Raw genomic sequence first — 21,508 nt, forward strand, 5'->3', positions numbered from 1 at the left:
TATGCATTGATTTGGTTATGTGTTCCATACCATAACTGCGTAGCAGAAACAGCTGTTTGGTGTAATTGGATACTATACTGCAATAAGCCAGTCAGACTAGATCCTTGGACACCATAAAAACTAATTTGTTGCAGCTAATAACTAGGTTGCCAAGCAGCCATATTTTGCAAATACTAAGTGTGATGCTTTCTTTTTTTTTTTTTTTCCAGTGTCTAATTCAAGCTTTCTAAACCATAATTTTTCTTTATAGCTTTAGTCTTTCAATGCAACAAAACAAAGACCTTAATGTTATTTGTATAAATTACTGTGAAAATGTCTAGGTTCTGTTCTAATAATTAGATCTAAGCTCTAGAGTCAGAATCCTTTATACTCTGTCCCTACCTTAAAAAAAAATTATGGAATCTATTTGAACTTAATTTTGAATGATTAACTGAAATGATCTCCATGCTTGGTAGGTCTTAGTTGTATTATACCTCCACCCCAATTAAGCTTACTTAAAGAGAAAATTTATTTCAAGCTCTTGAGCTTAGATTTCAGGGTTCCTACTCTAGACTGAAAGGTGCTGTTGTTGGTGATACCACCTCTGAGGTTGGTGTACAAAGTGACACTTGTATATGGTTTCCTGTTGGAGAATGCTCTGAAGATATTTAGGGAGGCCAGAGTGAAACGTGTGAAGTTGAGGGGTCTATCTCAGTTAGCTAAGTCGAATGTAGATGGTACGGTTACTGCACTAAAGTGCATTCCTGATGTTGCTGTGACCTAAATTTCATGCTTTGGGGGCCACAGGCTAGTAAGTGGGGACAGATGGAAAAGATTTTTCTTTGAGGGATCATAAATTATTCATGGAGACTAGCTTAGAAAATAATGACCAATAACTACCAAAATACCACCATCTCCTTGTGTTGGTATTTTTCACATTGATTTTTCCCCCTCATATTGACTGATCTTTCTGACTTGTTATAAGTAACTTGCCCTAAATGAGATGTCTGGCCATGATTCTCAGTGATTTAGTTGAGGAACCCACGGGGCTTGATTCTGGACCCGCAGAGATGGATGAGTGAGCCTGTGCATTTGAGACTCAGAATTTAAGGGTTAAAGACAGATACTCTTTACACAGATAATGGAACGGTGGTGTGCTTTAACAGTGCTGTCAACTATGAGGCTGATGCACTAACTCTAGGGAGAATTAGAAAGGACTTGTAATGATCATTTGAACTAAGACTTGGAGCTCTGATAAAGAATATTTTTGGCAGATTTGGGGGTAGAGGGGAGGAACTATTCCCTGTAGAAGGGATTGTGCCCATGTGGTGGGTAGTGGTCTTCAAACTTCCGCCTATATCTGAACCCCGAATGGCTGAACGTCACCCCCAGAGCTTCTGGTTCTGTTAGTCTGGGTGGTGCTCGAGAATTTGCATTTCCGAGTTCCCAGTTGGTGTTAATACTCTTAGTCCAGGAACTGCATTTTGGACAAGATGGAGAGAGAGATGTTGAAAAGATACTTAATTTTATTATTTTATGGGAGTAAGTTCAGCCTGAGGATCTGTGTGCCTAGAGCACTATAGGTTTTTTTAATTAAGAACAAATTTTTAAAAAATGTTTATTTTTGAGAGAGATACTGTGGGCGGGGGAGGGGCAGAGAGAAGAGGGGGACAGAAGCAGAAGCAGGCTCTGCACTGATAGCAGTGAGCCCACTGCGGGGCTTGAACTCATAAACCGTGAAATAGAGACTTGAGCTGAAATCGGAAACTCAACTGACTGAGCCACCCAGGCACCTCTGCTTCAGGCTCTGAGCTGTCAGCACAGAGCCCGATGTGGGGCTCAAACCCACAAGCCATGAGATCATGACCTGAGCCGAAGTTGAATGTTTAACCATCTGAGCCACCCAGGTGCCCCTTCGTTGTCTTTTTGATACCAGCCATTCTAAGAGGTGTAAAATTTCTCATTGTGGTTTTGATTTGCATTTTCCTGATGATTAGTGATATTGGGCATCTTTTCACCTATCTGCTGGCCATCTCTATATCTTCTTTGGCAAAATGTCTACTCATGTCTACGTTTCAGTTGGATTATTATTATTATTATTATTATTATATTTTTTGGTGTTGAATTGTTGGATATTAATCCCTTAATGGATAGATAATTTGCAAATATCTTCTACCATTCAGTGGGTTGCCTTTTCATTTTTACTGATGGTTTCCTTTGCTGTGCAAAAGCTCTTTAATTTGTCGTAGTCCCAGTAGTTTATTTTTGCTTATTTCCCTTGCCTGAGGAGAACCTATCCAGAAAAATGTTGCTAAGGCTGATGTCCAAGAGACTGCTGCCTTAATACACTTTTTTTTTTTTAAGTTTTTTATTTTGAGAGAGAGGGAGAAAATATGAGTCAGGGAGGGGTAGACAGAGAGGGAGAGAGAGAGAATCCCAAGCATGCTCTCCATTGTCAGCACAGAGCCTGACACGGAGCTTGAACCCACAAACTGGTGAGATCGTGACCTGAGCAGAAGTCAGATGCTTAACTGACTGAGCTACCCAGGCTCCCCAGTGCAGGGTTTTGTTTTGTTTTTTTCTTCTTTGAGTGGGTGGTGAGAAAAGGGGAATTGTTGGGAGGTAAGTTTGAGGCCTAAATCAAGATCGCTGTATGGGATGACTGGTGGTAGGAGATCCTATTTTGGTATAATAAAATTAGAATATTCTTAACTGTAGCTATATTTAGAAAGATGTGTCCAGGGGCGCCTGGGTGGCGCAGTCGGTTAAGCGTCTGACTTCAGCCAGGTCACGATCTCGCGGTCCGTGAGTTCGAGCCCCGCGTCAGGCTCTGGGCTGATGGCTCAGAGCCTGGAGCCTGTTTCCGATTCTGTGTCTCCCTCTCTCTCTGCCCCTCCCCCGTTCATGCTCTGTCTCTCTCTGTCCCAAAAATAAATAAATGTTGAAAAAAAAAAAAAAAAAGATGTGTCCTAATCCTGGATGTAACCAGATTTTTGTAGTAAAAGCCGTGTGTTCTATTCAGATATTAATAATCAGTCTACTAGTCTGGGGTACTATTCCATCTTGTGACAGAAACGAGTATCTCTGTGATTCTTCTACCGTAGTTCTTTTTTTATGGTTCACTTTTAGTTAGCAGAAAGCTTCCCTTTCTGGAGACTTATCTGATAGTCTGTGCCCAGTTTGTCTTTCACAGATGTCACTAAAAATCTCCAATTTCTGTCTCTATAGGTTTACCGAACTAATCAGTGTGCTGGGGAGTTTGTGATTACGTTTCCAAGAGCCTACCACAGTGGTTTTAATCAAGGTTTTAATTTTGCTGAGGCTGTTAACTTCTGCACTGTTGATTGGGTATGTAATTATGACTTAGTGAGCCTTTTCACATGTATTGTTTTCCTACAGAAATGGTATATAATACTTTAAAAGCTTTCATGTGTATGGTTGCTTAAACCTGTTGCTGCTCAAATGGCTGGTTTACAAATTGTTTACCATCCATAGTGAGATAGAGTACTTGGCACCACATTGTAAAGCAAGCCTGTACTAACTAAGCGCACTACTGGGTTCAGCTGATAATGTTTTTCTTCTGTAAAAGTGAGACTTGATGAATAAATGAGTCTGTTGATTTACATTTTCGGTGAAATTCAGGATTTCATTGCAAACTCAACAAACAGTTCAGTCTTAAGACTATACAGCAGTAGCTTAAATTAGCTACAGGACAGCAATTTTCAATGATGTATTTGGTTTTGGTTGTAGATTTTTTTTTTTTTAATATTTATTTATTTTTGAGAGCCAGAGACAGAGCATGAGCAGGCGGAGGGGCAGAGATAGAGAGGGAGACACAGAATCCGAAGCAGAATCCGAATCTGTCAGCCCAGAGCCTGACACAGGGCTCAAACCCATGAACTGCAAGATCATGACCTGAGCCGAAGTTGGATGCTTAACTGACTGAGCCACCCAGGCGCCCCTAGATTTTTTTTTTTTTAATGTTTGTTTATTTGGAGAGAGAGAGTGCGAGCAGGTGAGAGGGAGAGAGAGAATCCCAAGCAGGCTCAGGCTCTGTGCTGTCAGCACAGAGCCTACGTGGGGCTTAATCCCATGAACCACAAGGTCATGACCTGAGCCAAACCCAGGTGCCTTGTAAAGTAGACTTTTTGTATTAGTAATAATTACTTTTCATTTACATAAAAAGATCTAGTTTAAGTGTGTGATGTTAAATCTAATGAATTATAACCTTGTTTCAGTGCTTTCCTGTGTAATAGTACCACCTGTATCTAAAATTATTTTCTGTTTTACTTTGGAGCATTATTATTTCCTGGAGTAGGTTAACCCACACTGGTTCAGCATAGTTGTTTCAGGAAATGTGTAAATTCACATGTCCAGTTAGAGTTTCCATTATTATAGACAATAATACATTGTTAATACTTTTTTTTTTTTTTAAGTTTATTTATACCCAGCGTGGGGCTTGAACTCATGACAACTGAGATCAGGAGTTGCATGCTTTTCTGACTGAGCCAGCCAGTCACCCAAGTCCATTGTTTTTTTTTAACTGCCTAATATGCCAGATCTTTTGAGACGCAAAGATTAAAAAAAAAAGGCCCAAGGCTTCTTAGAGTCTGGTTTTAGGGTTGATATTTGTATTATGACCCAGAATATCATATTTAGTAATTTGATAATGGTCAAAAGTCTTTGGAAATAAGAAGGAGAAAGGTGAATGAATGTCATGTATTCTCTGTCTTTTGACCCAGCTGCCATTAGGCCGACAGTGTGTGGAGCATTATCGTTTGCTTCACCGCTATTGTGTATTTTCCCACGATGAGATGATTTGCAAGATGGCTTCCAAGGCTGATGTACTAGATGTCGTAGTGGCCTCAACTGTTCAGAAAGACATGGCCATTATGATTGAGGATGAGAAAGCTTTAAGAGAAACTGTCCGTAAATTGGTAAGGTTCTGGAATCCTTCTAATTGCATATCTCAGGGCATTACTTAGTAAAATTCTTACACATATTAGTACCATTTTAAGAAGTCTTTTCTTAGTCTAATTTCCTTTAAGACCATTCTGATAGATGTGTATTGGTATCTCTTTGTGGTTTTAATTTCTACTTCTCTAATGGCTACTGATTTATTGAGCATCTTATCATGTGTGTACTTATTTACTACTTGTATATGTATTTCTTTGATAAGTGTCTGTTCAAATGTTTTGTTCCAGCCCCCTTTTTATTGGATTGTTGTGAGACTTCTGTGTATTCTGGATGCCAATCCTTTGTCAGATGGGTGCTCTACACATATTTTCTTCTAGTCAGTGGCTTGTCTTTTCATTCTTTTTTTTTTTTTTTAATGTTTATTTATTTTTGAGACAGAGAGAGACAGAGCGTGAACAGGGGAGGGGCAGAGAGAGAGGGAGACACAGAATCTGAAACAGGCTCCAGGCTCTGAGCTGTCAGCACAGAGCCTGACGCGGGGCTCGAACTCACAGACCGTGAGATCATGACCTGAGCCGAAGTCGGACGCTTAACCGACTGAGCCACCCAGGCGCCCCTTTTTTTCATTCTTAAAGCAGTGTCTTTGTAAAAGCAGAAGTTTATTTTGATGAAGTTCAATTAAGCAGTTGTTTCTTTTTTGCATCTCTTTTATGTCCTTAAGAAATCGTATCTAACCCAAAGTCACAAAGACTTTCTCCTGTATAGTCAGTCACCTAGAATTTTTAGTGTTAGGTTTTACATATGAATCTTTAACTCACCTCAAGTAATTTTTATTTATGGTGTAAGGTGTGGTGTGGGTTGGGATGACTCTTTTCTTCATATGGGTGTCTCGTTGCTTTAGCACCAGGTCTTGAGAAGACTGTTCTTTTTCTGTGGAAATGCCCAGGCACCTTTGTGTTGAAATTCGACTCACCTATATGCGTCTATTTCTACATTCTGTTGTATTCTCTTAATTTATGCATTTATCTATTGCTGTTACCCTATGCTGTTGATTACTGTAACTTTGTAATAAATCTTGAAATGTGGTAGTGTGAGTCGTACAACTTTGTTCATTTTAAAAATTGGTTTGGCTATCTTAGTTCCTTTGCTTTACATATAAATTTGAGAATCAGCTTTTTGATTTCTACCAAAAAACCTGTTAGGCTTTCATTGGAACTCCATTAAGTCCATGAATATAGTTGGGAGAATTGATATTTTAACAATGTTGACTCTTCCAGCTCATGGACATAGTATATCCACCATTTATTTAAGTCATCTTGATTTCATTCATTCAGTATTTTGTAGATTGCAGCATACAGATCTTATACATAGTTTCTTGGGTTTATAATTATATACTTTATGTTTTTTGGTACTGTTATAAATGATACTTTAAAACAATTTTTATTTCAAATGGTTTATGGCTTATATTTATAAATATAATTGACTTATGTATATTGACTACTTGTATACTGCAACCTTGCTAATAAACTCAATTGTTTATTAGCTTTTGTTAGACTGTTGGGGACAGTGGTATCTGCAAATAGTCACATTCATTTTTTTTTTTTTTAATGTGCTGTTTTAGATAGAATCTTTGAATTTTGACTCCCTGAAGCCTGTACAGATCAACAACAGCTTACTCACCTTCCCCTGATATTTTACAGTTAGGGAAAACAATGCCCAGAGGGTTTAAGTGCCTTTACCAAGGTCTTATATCAATAATGGTAACTCATTTTTGAAACTTTGAGAACTTAAAATTTTTTTCTAGATGTGGAAATTTACAAACTAAAATTGGGCAAACTGTATATGGGTCTTTCTCAAGGAAAATCTGTAAAGTTGGTCCTTAATCTCATTTTAAGTAAAAGTGCAACCATTTTTATTTCCAAGTCCTTTTTAATGATCAGTTCCAGTTTAAAACCAAAATTCATTCATTAGTGGTTTCCTTACTCTCCTCTGTCGTTGTTGGCCCTTGTAATCAGGAAGTAAAATGGTCAAAAGGTTAAAATACAGAGTAACAGTAAAACAAAGGAGCTTGGTGTCTCATAAATTGACTTAATCAGCTTCTGGCACTTTCATGGTTGGATTTGGATTCCCTTTTAGATAAGGAGAAAAGGTGGTAAACGCTTGATCTTTGAGTGACAAAAGTATATCCTAGAGGGCTCTCTAGGTGTCAGGTGGTACAAACTGCAGTTGAAATTTACTGGTTCAGTATCTTATTTTTCTTGATACTATTTCAATTAGGAAATACTTTATTATGACTGTAGTCTTTATTGTATGTTTTTCTAACATTTTGGATAAATAATAATCCCTTTAGATAACTTTTTCATGTGAGAGCTGATCTATACCACTAAGCATCTTCCCATCAATAATCCCTTATGACAGTCTTTTCCTCTTCCTTCCTTTTTATTTACTCTTGTTCTTTTTATTACTCTGAATTCCTGTATAATATTTCCTCTGAGGTAGAAAGTATATACATTTCTTTTGCTTTTACCGTCTATATCCAGATTATGGACAGAGCCAATTTGTAGTAGAATAAACAGCTAATGTCAGTAGTTCACGATCCTATTGATAACTGTTTTCATACATACTCTGATCACAATGACCAAACCTAAGGGCCTACCTTGTCCAAAAAGAGTTTCTCTCTAAACAAATGAGGTAGTTTACCTTGCCCATAGTAGCTAGGTTGTTGTTACTTTGTATTCCAGACATTTTTAATCATGCACTCCTATTTTCGTAAGGCCCTCCCACCCACTTTTTTTTTTTTTTTTTTTTAACTCAGCTGTTATGTAGTTTTCTTGGGGGCCGGTGGATTATATTATCCTTTGGAGGTCTCTAAAGTACACTTTATTTTAGGGAGTAATTGATTCAGAAAGAATGGATTTTGAGCTGTTGCCAGATGATGAGCGTCAGTGTATAAAATGCAAAACGACATGCTTCATGTCTGCCATCTCGTGTTCTTGTAAACCTGGCCTGCTTGTTTGCCTGCATCATGTGAAAGAATTGTGTTCCTGTCCCCCTTATAAATATAAACTGAGGTGAGTAGGAAAAATGATCTTTTCTTTGGAAAACCCTAAATCCTTAATAAAAGCTCTGTGGCATTCCTGTTCCAGGGCTGAAGTACTGCGTGTAAAATATGTGATTTTCTCCAAGCCCAGACATCTCAAAACTATGTCTGCTCCTCTGTTTCTAGGTATAGATACACTCTGGATGATCTCTACCCCATGATGAATGCATTGAAGCTTCGAGCAGAATCTTACAACGAATGGGCCCTGAATGTGAATGAAGCTTTGGAGGCAAAGATTAACAAAAAGAAAAGTATGTGATATTCTTGGTGATTGGCAGATTGGGGCTGATTGTAATGTAGCCAACATAGTTACCAATGAACAGGTTACTTGAAACGACCTGATGCTGGTTTAAGGAGTGTTAGCAGAGAAAGTTATAAAGCCACTAGTGGATGAGGCAGATGCCCTTTACATCACAGGAAAATCTTGATACATGAATTGTACAAGATCGTATATTTAACAAAGATCATAGTATTCGGAAACAGAATAACTTTTACACTTCTAGTCTCAGTACAAAAATGTTTCACATTTTATATGGAACCTTAGAAAAACATTTTTTTAAAAAAAACTAGATCTCAGGACACCTGGGTAGCTTAGTTAAGTGTCCAAGTGTTGATTTCAGCTCAGGTCATGATCTCATGGTTTGTGACTCACAAACAGGGCTCATGTTGGGCCGTGTGCCGACAGCAGAGAGTCTGCTTATGATTCTCTTTGCCCCTCCTCTGGTCACTCGTGTGCGCCTGCTCTCTCAAAATAAATAAATAAACATTAAAAAAAATTAAAACTAGATCTCAAGACAGAGGTAGCATGTTATTAAATTATGGGTCTCTGGTTTATCATTGCCCCCACTTCTCTTCTCTTTTAAGTAGGCTCTGCACCCAGGGTGGAGCCCATCGTAGGGCTTTTGAACTCAGAACCCTGAGATTAAGAGTCAGATGCTGAACCAACTGAGCCATCTAGGCACCCCTCTGGTTTGTCACATTTTAGTGCTAATCAAAGTCAAAGTTTCTGTCTCTTGTTACTACCTTGAAAGTCACTACTTCCTTTCCCATCTCTTTCTTTTCTTTTCTTTTCTTTTCTTTTTTTTAAGTTCATTTATTTTGAGAGAGATAGAGATAGCATGATCAGGGGAGGGGCACAGAGAGAGGGAGACAGAAGATCCCAAGCAGGCTCTGTGCTGCCAGCAGAGAACCTGACACGGGGCTCCAGCTCACGAAACTGTGAGATCATGACCTGAGTGGAAACCAAGAGTCGGACGCTTAACCGACTGAGCCACCCAGGCACACCCCCTCCCCGCCATCTCTTTCAGAGTGTTTTCAGTTTCTTTCCTTTCTGTAGTCCCAACAGGTAAATCTGCCCTTCTTTTACTTAGGGGAAGGTCTCAGTATCACTCTCTCTGAGCACACTGCATACTTGCCAAGTGCAGGAGACAGGAGTGGTCTGTGTAACAATAAGAATCTGCTTTTGCTCTGTTTTGACAAATCTGTTGTTTTCCATATCTTAAACATTTCAGGTCTAGACATTTCCATATTGAAGAGCAACTCTAGGCACTTGTGAAAACACTCTAAAGTGTTCTAACACTGGCTGGCACCAGTGTTAAAGGGGGCACTTGGCTGGCTCTTTTGGAAGGGCATGTGACTCTTGATCTCTAGGTCATGAGCTTGAGCCTGACATTGGGCATAGAGATTACTTAAAAATAAAGGAGACTTAAAAAATAAATAAAAACACTCTACCTTCAGCCAAAAAATAAAAATGAGATGGACAAATCTGTTAATATCTTAAAACACCACAAGTATTTTAGATAACTGATAAAAGCAAACCCTTCCTCTGTGTTTCATACCACTTGTATAAACATACTGATTACAGAAAAGATGACCTTTTGTTTATTATTAGGCCTTGTGAGCTTTAAGGCTTTAATTGAGGAATCGGAAATGAAGAAATTCCCAGACAATGATCTTTTGCGCCACCTTCGCTTAGTCACACAGGACGCGGAGAAGTGTGCTTCTGTTGCTCAGCAGCTGCTTAATGGCAAAAGGCAAACTAGGTATGTACTTCTGTTTGAGGTTGCACTCTTAAGTGGCTCTACTTGGCAACCTGTTGTGAATTGGTTTTTCTTTCTGTCCTGTATTCCTGTGACACTGAATAGGGGAATGGTGAATATATTATATCCTCATGGCTTCCTCGGGCCTTTGCCTTTACAGATACCGATCTGGTGGAGGAAAATCCCAAAATCAATTGACAGTGAATGAACTCAGACAGTTTGTGACACAACTGTATGCTCTTCCATGTGTCCTCAGTCAAACGCCTTTGCTAAAGGTAACTATAGAGGGATCTGTGGGAAAGTACTTTGGTAGTCCTATATGGTGAAACCTTGGTTTGCGAGCGTAATTCGTTCCAGAAACATGCTTGTGATCTAACACGCTTATATATCAAAGAGATTTTCAAGAACCGTTGGCTCAGTTGTGATCATGTGACATTTGGTGTCATGTACTACCTGTGTTATAAGACCTTGCTTGTTTATGAAGTTAAAATTTATTAGAAATGTTTGCTCGTCTTGCAGAACACTCGGAGAGCAAGTTATTCGCAATCCAAGGTTTCGCTGTATTTTGTAAATAAATTCAGATGACATGCTTAAGTCATCTTGGGTGGTTAGTTTGTACATTTCTTTGCAGATGTTTGTAATAACCTACTTGAGTGTTTTGTGTGTGTGTGTGTGTGTGTGTGTGTGTATAAAGAGATTATAACAGGTCTACAAAGGAGAAATAAAGTTGGAAATTTTTACCTTGAAAGTGACCACCTGCTACTCCTCACAGTTGGTAAAAGGTCTGTGATAGTCACTAGTTTTAGCTGTCAGTTGGCTTATGTGTTATGTCATTTATCCATGTTATTGATAAAATCGCATGAGATGGAAGGAGCATCACATTGAATATGTATTAAAGATTCTAAGTATGAAAGAAGCCAGTTACTGAAATTACTATTTTTATACAACAACCTGTGTTTTTTTAGGATCTCTTGAATCGTGTAGAAGATTTCCAACAGCATAGCCAGAAATTGCTTTCTGAGGAGATGCCCAGTGCTGCTGAGCTGCAAGACTTGCTAGATGTCAGCTTTGAATTTGATGTTGAACTTCCACAGCTTGCTGAGATGCGTGTCCGTCTGGAGCAGGCCCGCTGGCTAGAAGAGGTGCAACAAGCTTGCCTAGACCCCAGCTCCCTTACACTAGATGATATGAGACGTCTCATAGACCTAGGGGTGGGTCTAGCCCCATATTCAGCAGTGGAGAAAGCAATGGCCCGGCTCCAGGAGCTGCTTACGGTGTCAGAGCACTGGGATGACAAAGCCAAGAGTCTTCTCAAGGCCAGGTGAAAAAGCAAACTCACCTCTCTCTTGGGGAGGGTTGGGTAATAATATCCATGTTAGAGCAATAGAGCACAGTCGTTGGCATGTGACAGGAGTTCAGAAGCTACAGTTGTGCGTGTAGAATACACGTAGAAAAGAAAATAGTGGAGATATTTGGGGCTGCTTTGGAACTCGGGTAAAAGAATACTGGTTTCTTCTTTACTGATTGTGAAGTGAATGATTCATATGGACTTGCCTTTTATAGGGTTGTTTTAATGAAATTTTTTTTGGAAGCCGATGAAACCATCTTTGAGAGAATAAAAGTTTTACAATTAAGTGGAAAACTATTTAAATCCACGGTTAATAAGAACGCAAGGAGTTTTTTGAAATGTCAGAGAGTTAATATGCACTGTTCTGTAAAATGAAGATAGTGCCAGTAATTGCCAACAGGAGTGGAATGTACATTTGTGCTGTTGCTTAGTAATTCAGGACACCTTATCTGTGTTTGAGAGATTTGATTGGACTCAGGCAAATCATCTGAGTGGAGAAAGATCAGCCCCTCCCTAATTCTGCTTTCTGTCTGATACATCTTCGTTGGTCCAATTGACAGTGTTAAAAAATTCATGGTTGTAGACATTCTTTTGTAACCCTAAAATAGTGGTCGTTGAGCAGAGAGCACAACATTTTTTGATGCTGTGCTTTTGGTGTGTTGATACCCAAGAGAATTAAAATTTTCCTAACAAAATTACATGAGTCTTGACAGTATATGTAGTAAAACATAGTAAATTATCACTAAGTTACCATCTGCAAATGAAAAGTCCGTGGTTATACCAGCATAAAATCAAGAATAAGTAGAACTTAAATGCTTTACTGAGTCATTTCCTTTATCTTAGGATGCTCTTAAGTTTTATGCAGACATTTGAAACTTTTGTTAAGTTGTGATATCTAGTAGCTGTTGACATTTGAAAAAATGTATTTGCTATACTGAATTTCCTTTGAAATGGTTTTTCTAGTTTCTTTAGGAAACCTTAAGAAAAATGAACCACCATATAACATGTTAAGTAGTTCTTATATTTCATTTTTGTAGACCTCGGCATTCATTGACTAGCCTTGCTACGGCAGTTAAGGAGATTGAGGAGATCCCTGCTTATCTGCCAAATGGTGCGGCTCTGAAAGACTCAGTGCAGAGAGCCAGGGACTGGCTTCAGGATGTAGAGGCCCTGCAGGTTGGTTTAAGAAAAAAACGTCTTGGGTGTGTAAGTGCATCTAAGAAGAACAGTAATTGAAAAATTGTAAAGGGTACTATGTTGGATCTCACCACACAGATTCAGTGTTTTTGGTTGGCCAAATTAAAAATTATAGTCAAACTTTTTTAAGCTTATTTATTTATTTTGGGAAAGAGAGCGAGAGAATTCCAAACAGGTTGTGCACCACCATTGCAGAGCCCAGTGCAGGGCTCGATCTCACAAACTGTGAGATCATGACCTGAGCTGAAGTTGGACACTTAACTGACTAAGTCACCCAGGCGCCATGATTGTATTGGAACTTATGTAGGTGTACTTACCTACCACCTATTACCCTGACCATTTGGCTCAAATATTTAAAGTTTAGATAATTCAACCAACTTTTTTCTGGGAACTTGGGAGCCTCTCTTAACAAACTTGAGTACTTGGTAGAGGATTGAAGAAAAACTAAAATTGAACTTGTGGGAGAAAAGTAGTTCCTTCCTTCCTTCCTTCCTTCCTTCCTTCCTTCCTTCCTTCCTTCCTTCCTTCCTTCTCTCTCTTCTTTTCTTTTCTTTTCTTTTCTTTTCTTTTCTTTTCTTTTCTTTTCTTTTCTTTTTAATTTTCTTTTCTTTCTGAAAAAATTTAGATTTAGGCAGTGGGATTCAGTTTAGATGATTCCAGTTTTGTTGGCAACATCCAAAGCATCATAGTTGGGAGCCAGTCAAACATATGCCTTCTCTCCATTGGGCCTGATCAGTGTGTGTTGACCTTGTCCACGTCAGTGTCCTAGAGCTTCTTCATAGCCTGTTTGATCTGGCGCTTGTTGGCCTTGACATCCACAGTGAACACAAGTGTGTTGTTGTCTTCTATTTTCTTCATGGCTAACTTGGTAGTCAGGGAGAACTTGATGATGGCATAGTGGTTAACTTGATTCTCTTGGGGGTGCTCTTTTGAGGATATTTGGGCTGCCTTTGGAGACCCAGTGTCTTGGGCCATTGGAATGTAGGCGATTTGTGGATCTTTTTTTGTGTGTGTGTGACTGTGGATGCCATTCAGCACCGCTTTCTTGACCTTCAAAGCCTTTGCTTTGGCTTTGGGAGGGGCAGGGGCTTCCTTTTTTTTTTTTTTTTTTTTGCCTTTGGTGCCATCTTTGTGGAAGGGTGAGAAAGGTAGTTTTCAATCTTTGATGAGTACAAGTGTCTCTTGTTGGTTTGTTAATCTGGTTGTTTGATTACATAGCCAAACTAGGCCCCAAGGCACAGAAGTTTTCACCAAGTAGTGATTTAAACAAAAGTGCCTCCTGATCCCTACAAAAGAAATGAAACTTAACAAGTTTCAAAGTAATTCTCTATAGTAATTAGCACCAAATATATGTGGTCCAATGTTAGATGTTATATTTAAGGAGTTGCCTATATATTAAAAAAAGAGTTGAATTCACTTGTAGCATTATCAAAGTACAGACAAAATGCATTCTGTGATTTACCCAGTTTCAGCTGGATAACTTCATTCGAAAAGTAGTTGGTGGGGAGTGTCTTCCTTTATCTCTGTAATCATTGTAAATCAGTAGTAAGTCTAATAATGGACCTATTGAGAAAAAAGACCTTTGAATTATTTAATGGGCTAGGTTTTTAAAAATTTAGCCTATCTCATTCTTGAGTCTCAAGTTCTGTTTTGTTGAAGCCATTGGATTCTAAGAATAAAATACTATCTGGTTTTCTGAATATTTAATTTTAAGTAGTGCTAATTAGTCAGTTTCTAATAAGAAATGCCAAACCACACAGTTTTAGCCAGATGTTTATAACAAAATATCTGGGTATTTATTTTAGTTAAAAGGGAAGAGAAGATATATTGTTTGGTAAATATTATTACATAATTAAGATGTGACCCCAATTAGCCAAAGAAGAAATGAAGGGAAGTATTTACTGTGTACATAAACTTCCTTAATGGGAGTTTTGTTGTTTTTTAAAAAAAATTTTTTTTAACGTTTATTTATTTTTGAGACAGAGAGAGACAGAGCATGAACGGGGAAGGGTCAGAGAGAGGAAGACACAGAATCCGAAACAGGCTCTAGGCTCTGAGCTGTCAGCACAGAGCCCGACGTGGGGCTCGAACTCATGGACCGCGAGATCATGACCTGAGCCAAAGTTGGCCGCTTAACCAACTGAGCCACCCAGGCGCCCCCCCCCTTTTTTTTTTAACGTTTATTTATTTTTGAGGCAGAGAGAGAGAGACAGAGCATGAACGGGGAAGGGTCAGAGAGAGGGAGACACAGAATCCGAAACAGGCCTTAGTGGGAGTTTTAGATGCAGGTTCTTGTTAATGATGGTTGGAACTATAGTGATTAGTTTTAGTTTTGGTCCCCCTTTTCACTTATGATTGATGGCAGCCAGAAAGGTAAGGTGAGGTCATTGAATTAAGAAGAGATAAGCATGTGAAATCAGAAAGAGGACATATTTCTGGATAGTCTTACACTTTGTTCATATTTTGTAATGTATATGTTACTTACTACTGTGTTTTCAATAGTGCCCACAAGGGCAAAAAGTAAGTTTTGCTCCATTCCTGAAATAATAGCCTGATCTTTACTTGTATCATATACTTAAGGACATAATGGAGAGGTGTGACTAACAACAAGGAGCCTTTTCATATTTAGTGGATTATGTATTTTACAATGTTATCCAGTATTCTGCTTTATACACAGGAAGTATTCCATTTATTTCTAAATTGAATACATAAGATAGCATATAATTTGTGAGTCACCTTTTTTAAGTGTCCAGCAGAACAATTTTGTCTGTACGGTTCCAGTCCTGTAAGAATAAATACCAAAAGCAGTGAAACATCAGGGCGCCTGGGTGGCTCAGTTGGTTAAGCACCAGACTTCGGCTCAGGTCATGATCTCATGGTTCGTGGGTTCGAACCCCATGTTGGGCTCTGTGCTGACAGCTCAGGGCCTGGATCCTGCTTCAGATTCAGTGTCTCTCTCTCTCTCTCTCTCTCTCTGCCCTTTCTCGGCTCACACTCTGTCTCTCTCAAAAATAAATAAACGTTAAAAAAAAAAAAAAAGGCAGTGAAACATCAAGCTTTCTGTCTATATTTCGTTTTCCCCATGTTTCCCAAGAATGTCCCTTCTGGTTGTTTATCTAGTCCATGACCACATGTTGCACCTAATTGAATCTTGCATTGTTTTCCTCCTTACCCTACTTTTTTTCATGTCAGTGTCTAGAACAGTTATCTTATGGTAAGTTCTATCTTCTAGATTGTCTGGTTATTTCTTTGTGGTGTATTCTATCTTCCGTATTTCCTGTAAATTGGAAGTTAATTTCTTAGCCTTAATGGATTCAAGTTAAATATTTTTTACTTAGAATAATATTGGAATATCAGGCGATATTTGTATACTTTGTATTGTATCACATTAGGAGACACATAGGATGACTTACTTAGTGATGCTAAGATTTACCGTTGTATTAGAGCGACATCAATGTCCCCTGCCCCGCACTTAATGCTTTTATTCTTCCACTTTGGGTATCTCATTCTCAGAGTCCCAGTACTGACAGCATCAGCATCACCTGCAAGCTTGTTAAGAAATGCAAATTCATGGACTCTTCCCTGGTGACCTCAATCAGAATATCTGGAAATGAGGCCCAGGAAACTGTTTAAATAAGCTTTCCAGATGATTCTTAACACATACTAAAGTTTGAGAAGCAGTGGGACTTTTCACCTCATTTTAGTTTTCTGAATAATTTTAAAGTTTATTTATTTTTCAGAGAGAGTGCACATGCATGTGTACATGAGCAGGGAGGGGCAGAGGGAGAGGGAGAGAGAGAATACCAAGCGGGCTCTGTGCTGTCAGCGCAGAGACTGATGTGGGGCTCGAACTCACGAATTGTGAGCTCATGATCTAAAGCAGAATCAAGACTCAGACTGCTTAACTGACTGAGCCACCTGGGCACCCCAGTTTTCTGAATGATTTATACTGAGTTAATTTATCATTGGATGGATTGGAATAAAGTACTGTTGCTTTTCTTTAAGTCAGTGTGAAAATCTGTTAGTTATTGCAAGTCTACATTTCTGTTGAATTTTTTTCAGGCTATCTGTAGGGACCAAGATGACAAGTGAATTTAGAAGGGCATAAAAAGTCAGAACAAAGGGATCATCATAGTGTATGTCATGTTCATAGTTGTATCCTTGGGACCTAGCACAAACTAGGTCTTTAACTATTTGTTAATGAAGGAACACAGGTCATCCCTAACCCCATCACTGTTGGTCAGCTGGAGGTTTTGTTCATTAACATCTATGAATTTAACATGTTGAAATGTAGGCCTCCTCTGAATCGTGCTTTTCCCACTTCACAGAGATGTGTTCTTTTTTCTAAGATGCTACAATTTTTCTTGATACACTAGGTTGGAGGACGTGTGCCAGTGTTAGACACACTCATAGAACTTGTTACACGAGGCCGATCTATCCCGGTACATCTGAATTCTTTACCAAGACTGGAATTACTAGTAGCTGAGGTTCAGGCTTGGAAAGAATGTGCTGCTAATACATTCTTGACTGAGAATTCTCCATATTCTCTTTTAGAGGTAAGTTTTCAACCAGCCCTTCTACAAGACCTTAGATCTCATAGCTTGTAGAACATGCAGTCCCTTCCCTCACAAAGGTGGCATTCCTAATTGATCTGTCATTCTAGGAGTTATTTTTTTTCAGTAGAGCCATGGAGATTCTTCTAAACTTCCAGTGAAATAACCTTTAAATGTTACCTGAATTACATTTAGGATAGCATTTGATGGCTAAAGAAGAACATTTTTCTCGTTGAAGTTCCTCAATCTGTGTTAAAATTGGATTTTTAACCTTGGCCATGCTTCACCATTTGCATTTAATAATCCTGTAAATGATCTCATCCACCTTTCATAAAGTGCTATAGTTGTACTTTTTGTATTTTTTGTTAAGCTGATGCTGGTAGCGCATTATGACTGGAATTGGTATATTTCACATTCAACTTATTGTTTAACCCAACCTAGAATCAAAGTCAATCTTTTGTGAAATTCCTCCCTTTCTTCCTTTCTTCGAAGAGGAGAGTTTTTTGTTCAGAGCAGCATGTTACAAAGAAAATGTTAGATATGAAGAAATTTACATCATTTCTACTGCTTAGGCTTTTCTTTGAGGACTTCCTAATGCTTTATCTGAAATCCATTTTACTGGTGGTTGTGCTTTGTCCCACATTAGGTGCTGTGTCCTCGATGTGACATTGGCCTTTTGGGATTGAAGAGGAAGCAGAGAAAGTTAAAGGAGCCCTTGCCAAGTGGAAAGAAGAAAAGCACCAAATTAGAGAGTCTGAGTGACCTGGAGAGAGCTTTAACTGAAAGCAAAGAGACTGCTTCGGCTGTACGTAGCGGGCCTTTTTCTTCTTTCTCTGTTGCTTAGAGAGGATGATTGCTAACCTTTTCTTATGCACAGGAATATTGGTAAGACATGTACAAGAATAACCTTAAGAGCACTCCGTTTTACCAAGAATGCTTTCTGAAATTATCAGATGTAAAAGCTTTGAATAGAAGATGTGTAGAGGTGCAGCAGAGAGAGGGGCCTCCTAGTCTGAGTTTTGCAGACTCAGTCTTGTCAGTGCCTGTGAGTTGATCAGGGATGCTGACTGTGGATTCAGGGTGAACAGATAAGTGAGACCTCAGTGCCAACTTACTAATTTACAACAAGATGTACACTGCAGGGGTGCCTGGCCAGCTCAGACCGTGGCATGTGTGATTCTTGATCTTGGGGTTGTGAGTCCAAGCCCCGTGTTGGGCGTAGAGCTTACTAAGTAAGTAACTAAGTAAATAAATATATATACATACACATAAACACACATACTTAAAAAATACGCTTAAAAGTGTATTGGATACCTTTGAGTCTAACTGCATTTGGTAAGCATTATTGATTCAAAGATGGTATCATTTTAAGAAGCTCATGTTTAGTGAGCGGTAGTATCGGGACGAAAGATAGAGATGTGATTTGGATGCTGACAATTTTTTTTTTTTTAGTTGAGCTATAAATGACATGTATTAGTTTCAGGTGTGCATCATAATGATTTGATTGGTCACTACAGTAAGTCTAGTTAACATCTGTCACCATACAAAGTTAGTTTTTTCTTAGGATGAGAACTTTAAAGATCTACTCCCTGAGCAACTTCCAAGGATACGGTACAGTGCAGTATTAATTATAGTGAACATGTTGCACCTTATATCCTTAGGACATATTTTATAACTAGAAATCCATAACTTTTGACTACATTTACCCAGTTTGCCCATTCCCCACCTCCTGCCTCTGGCAGCCACTAATTTATTCTCCGTTATCTGTGGGTTTGGGTATTTGTTTGGATTCATACAATATTTGTCTTTCTCTGACTTCTTTTACTTAGTCTAATGCGTTTATATGTTGCAGATGGCAAGATTTCCCTTTTTTTAGGTTTTTAATGACTGAATAACATTCCATTGTATATACATATACTACATTTTCTTTATCCATTCATCCATTGATGGACATTCAGGTTGCTTCCATGTCTTGGCTGCAAGACAGTAATGATGCTGCAGTGAACATGGGGGTGCTGATATATTTTTGAGTTAGTGTTTTTCTTTCCTTCAGATAAATACTCAGAAGTGGAATTGCTGGATCATATGGTAGTCCTATTTTTAATTTCTTGATGAACCTCCATATCGTTTTCCATAGTGGCTGCACTAATTTACATTCCCATCAACAGTGCATAAAGGTTCCCTTTTCTTTACATCTTCACCAACATGTATTATTTCTTGGTATTTTTGATAATAGCCATTCTGATAAGTGTGAGATGATCTTGCATTATGATTTTGATTTGCAGTTTTATGGTTGACCACCTTTTCGTGTACCTATTGTCATCTTTATATGTCTTCTTTGGAAAAATATTCAGATCTTCTGCCCATGTTTGCTTTTTGCCATTAAGTTGTGTGAGTTCTTTATTGATTTTGGATATTAACCCCTTATCAGATATGTGCTTTGCCAATATTTTCTCCTATTCTGTAGGTTGCCTTTTTATTTTGTTGCTGGTTTTCTTTGTTGTACAGAAACTCCCTGGTTGGATGTAGTCCCATCTGGAGGCTTTAAGTAGCACAAAGTGATGCCCATGGTAGAGCAGAACTGTAGCTGCTACGACTGGAATAGAAGGGTTCTGTCTCTGGCTAGGGCACTTTTCTCCCTGGTCTGTTCCTTTGTAGCTGCCTGACTTCTCTGGTGATGGACATGGGATTGCCTTGACTTGTGTGTTTTGACACAGACTTCCTTAGTTAGGGCATATTCCTATACTGAGTCAGGTTCTAATCAGGTTCTGCTGCTTGAGTATCATTCTGGTTTTTTTTAAGGTGCTATTATTTCTGTGGTTTATTTTTGTAAAGATACTGACTGTTGGCTTTTTTTTTTTTTTTTTAAGTTATTTATTTTGAGAGAGAGAGCATGCGAGCAGGGGAGGGGCAGAGAGAGGGAGAGAAAGAGAATCCCAAGCAGGCTCTGCACCCCAGGTCTTTTACTGTCCTTAACATTAAGGCCTTATACCTGTGTTAGACACAGCCACTGTAGATAACGAAACCGGGTCCCTCGTGAAATAATTAAATAGAAACCACTTTTCTTACACACACATGTGCACACATGTGTGCATGCTGTAAAATAAGCTCATTAGGGCATGGACAATAGCAGCTTGCTTTTCTGCAGAGTGTCAGGTGTTCTTGAATTGTAAAGTCTTTCCTCTCTATTAAAATGAGAGCCGTGTGACAGCAAAGTGCTGAGTTCATTTAACCTGCTTACACGACTTGAGAATACACATAAACAGAATCAACTTCACAGTAGAAAGCTGAAGTGATACTGTACATATTTCTGGACAATATTTATGGTATGTCCATAAGTGGAATCTTTACATGAAGACACTAAGCACCTACTATATAAGAGGTCCAAAACATAAACAAGTTGAGGTATTACAGATTTATTCCTTATGCACCATGAAGTAAAAGCTGTCTAAATGTGATAAACTAAAACTCATTAGCTACAACAAGAGTTAGCCTTACCACCTTGAACTTAATAGTCTGGGTTTCCCCAATAAAAGGCTGGACCACAGTCCTCTAGCACTCCACTGATAGACAAATACAGGTAAATAGGGGGAAACTGTAGATTTTTAAAACTGCACTTTCCCCTCTAGAAACAGAACTTATAGGCTGCAGGAGCCACTCCATTCCCTAGTCCTATTCCCAGCTCCTTGCAGTGTTAACCTGTCACAGTTAAAACCATTCCCAGTTATCACATCCACCCACTTCAGACCCATCATGATTCGCCAGATGAGGTGCCCTAAGTCATAAGGCCAGAATGAACTCTCCATTATCCCTTTTTGGAACGGAGAAGAAAATGTATGAATGAATGTTTAAGGAAGAAACAAAAAGATGTGGAAATAAATTAGGTAACAAACCTTTGGTATATTTTTAAAATATTCTCTAATTTCTGTAGACAAAAACAATGTACAGGTAGTATATGTGGGTTATGTGACTTCTAACTTAGAAATGGAGAGCAAACAGGGGCACTTGGGTGGCTCAGTTGGTTAAGTGTCTGACTCTTGATTTCTGCTCAGGTCATGATCTCACAGTTGTGAGATCAAGCCTCACGATGGGCTCTGCACTGACAGCGTGGGGCCTGCTTGGGATTCTCTCTCTCCTCCTTTCTCTGCCCCTCTCCGGTGCACGTGCTTGCTAGCTCTTGCTCTCTCTCTCTCTCTCTGTCTCTCTCTCTCTCAAAATAAGTAAATAAATAAACATTAAACAAGAAAAGAAATGGAGAGCAAATGGCATCTCTTTCAGTGTTCTGCTATGAAATCAGTAGGTAATGGATGAGTTTTTAAGGCAGAGATCCACTAAATCGGCATACACTAGACTCTGAAAGGTACAGTATGCAAAG

At 38.8% G+C, this 21,508-nt stretch overlaps 1 protein-coding gene across 3 annotated transcripts in view; it reads left to right on the plus strand.

Annotated features, from left to right (window-relative positions):
* Positions 1-21,508, plus strand: part of KDM5B (lysine demethylase 5B) — a 79,657-nt gene that overhangs the window by 47,574 nt on the left and 10,575 nt on the right. For all 3 annotated transcript variants that reach the window (XM_053209670.1, XM_027074722.2, XM_053209669.1), the window contains exons 13-22: positions 3,208-3,327; positions 4,722-4,916; positions 7,786-7,967; positions 8,123-8,247; positions 9,888-10,038; positions 10,196-10,310; positions 11,001-11,356; positions 12,421-12,559; positions 16,957-17,136; positions 17,780-17,938. In XM_053209670.1, coding sequence (XP_053065645.1) covers positions 3,208-3,327; positions 4,722-4,916; positions 7,786-7,967; positions 8,123-8,247; positions 9,888-10,038; positions 10,196-10,310; positions 11,001-11,356; positions 12,421-12,559; positions 16,957-17,136; positions 17,780-17,938 — 1,722 coding nt within the window. The remainder of the gene's footprint in view (positions 1-3,207; positions 3,328-4,721; positions 4,917-7,785; positions 7,968-8,122; positions 8,248-9,887; positions 10,039-10,195; positions 10,311-11,000; positions 11,357-12,420; positions 12,560-16,956; positions 17,137-17,779; positions 17,939-21,508) is intronic.

Source organism: Acinonyx jubatus, chromosome E4 (assembly GCF_027475565.1).
Source record: "Acinonyx jubatus isolate Ajub_Pintada_27869175 chromosome E4, VMU_Ajub_asm_v1.0, whole genome shotgun sequence".
Taxonomy (NCBI): Eukaryota; Metazoa; Chordata; class Mammalia; order Carnivora; family Felidae; genus Acinonyx; species Acinonyx jubatus.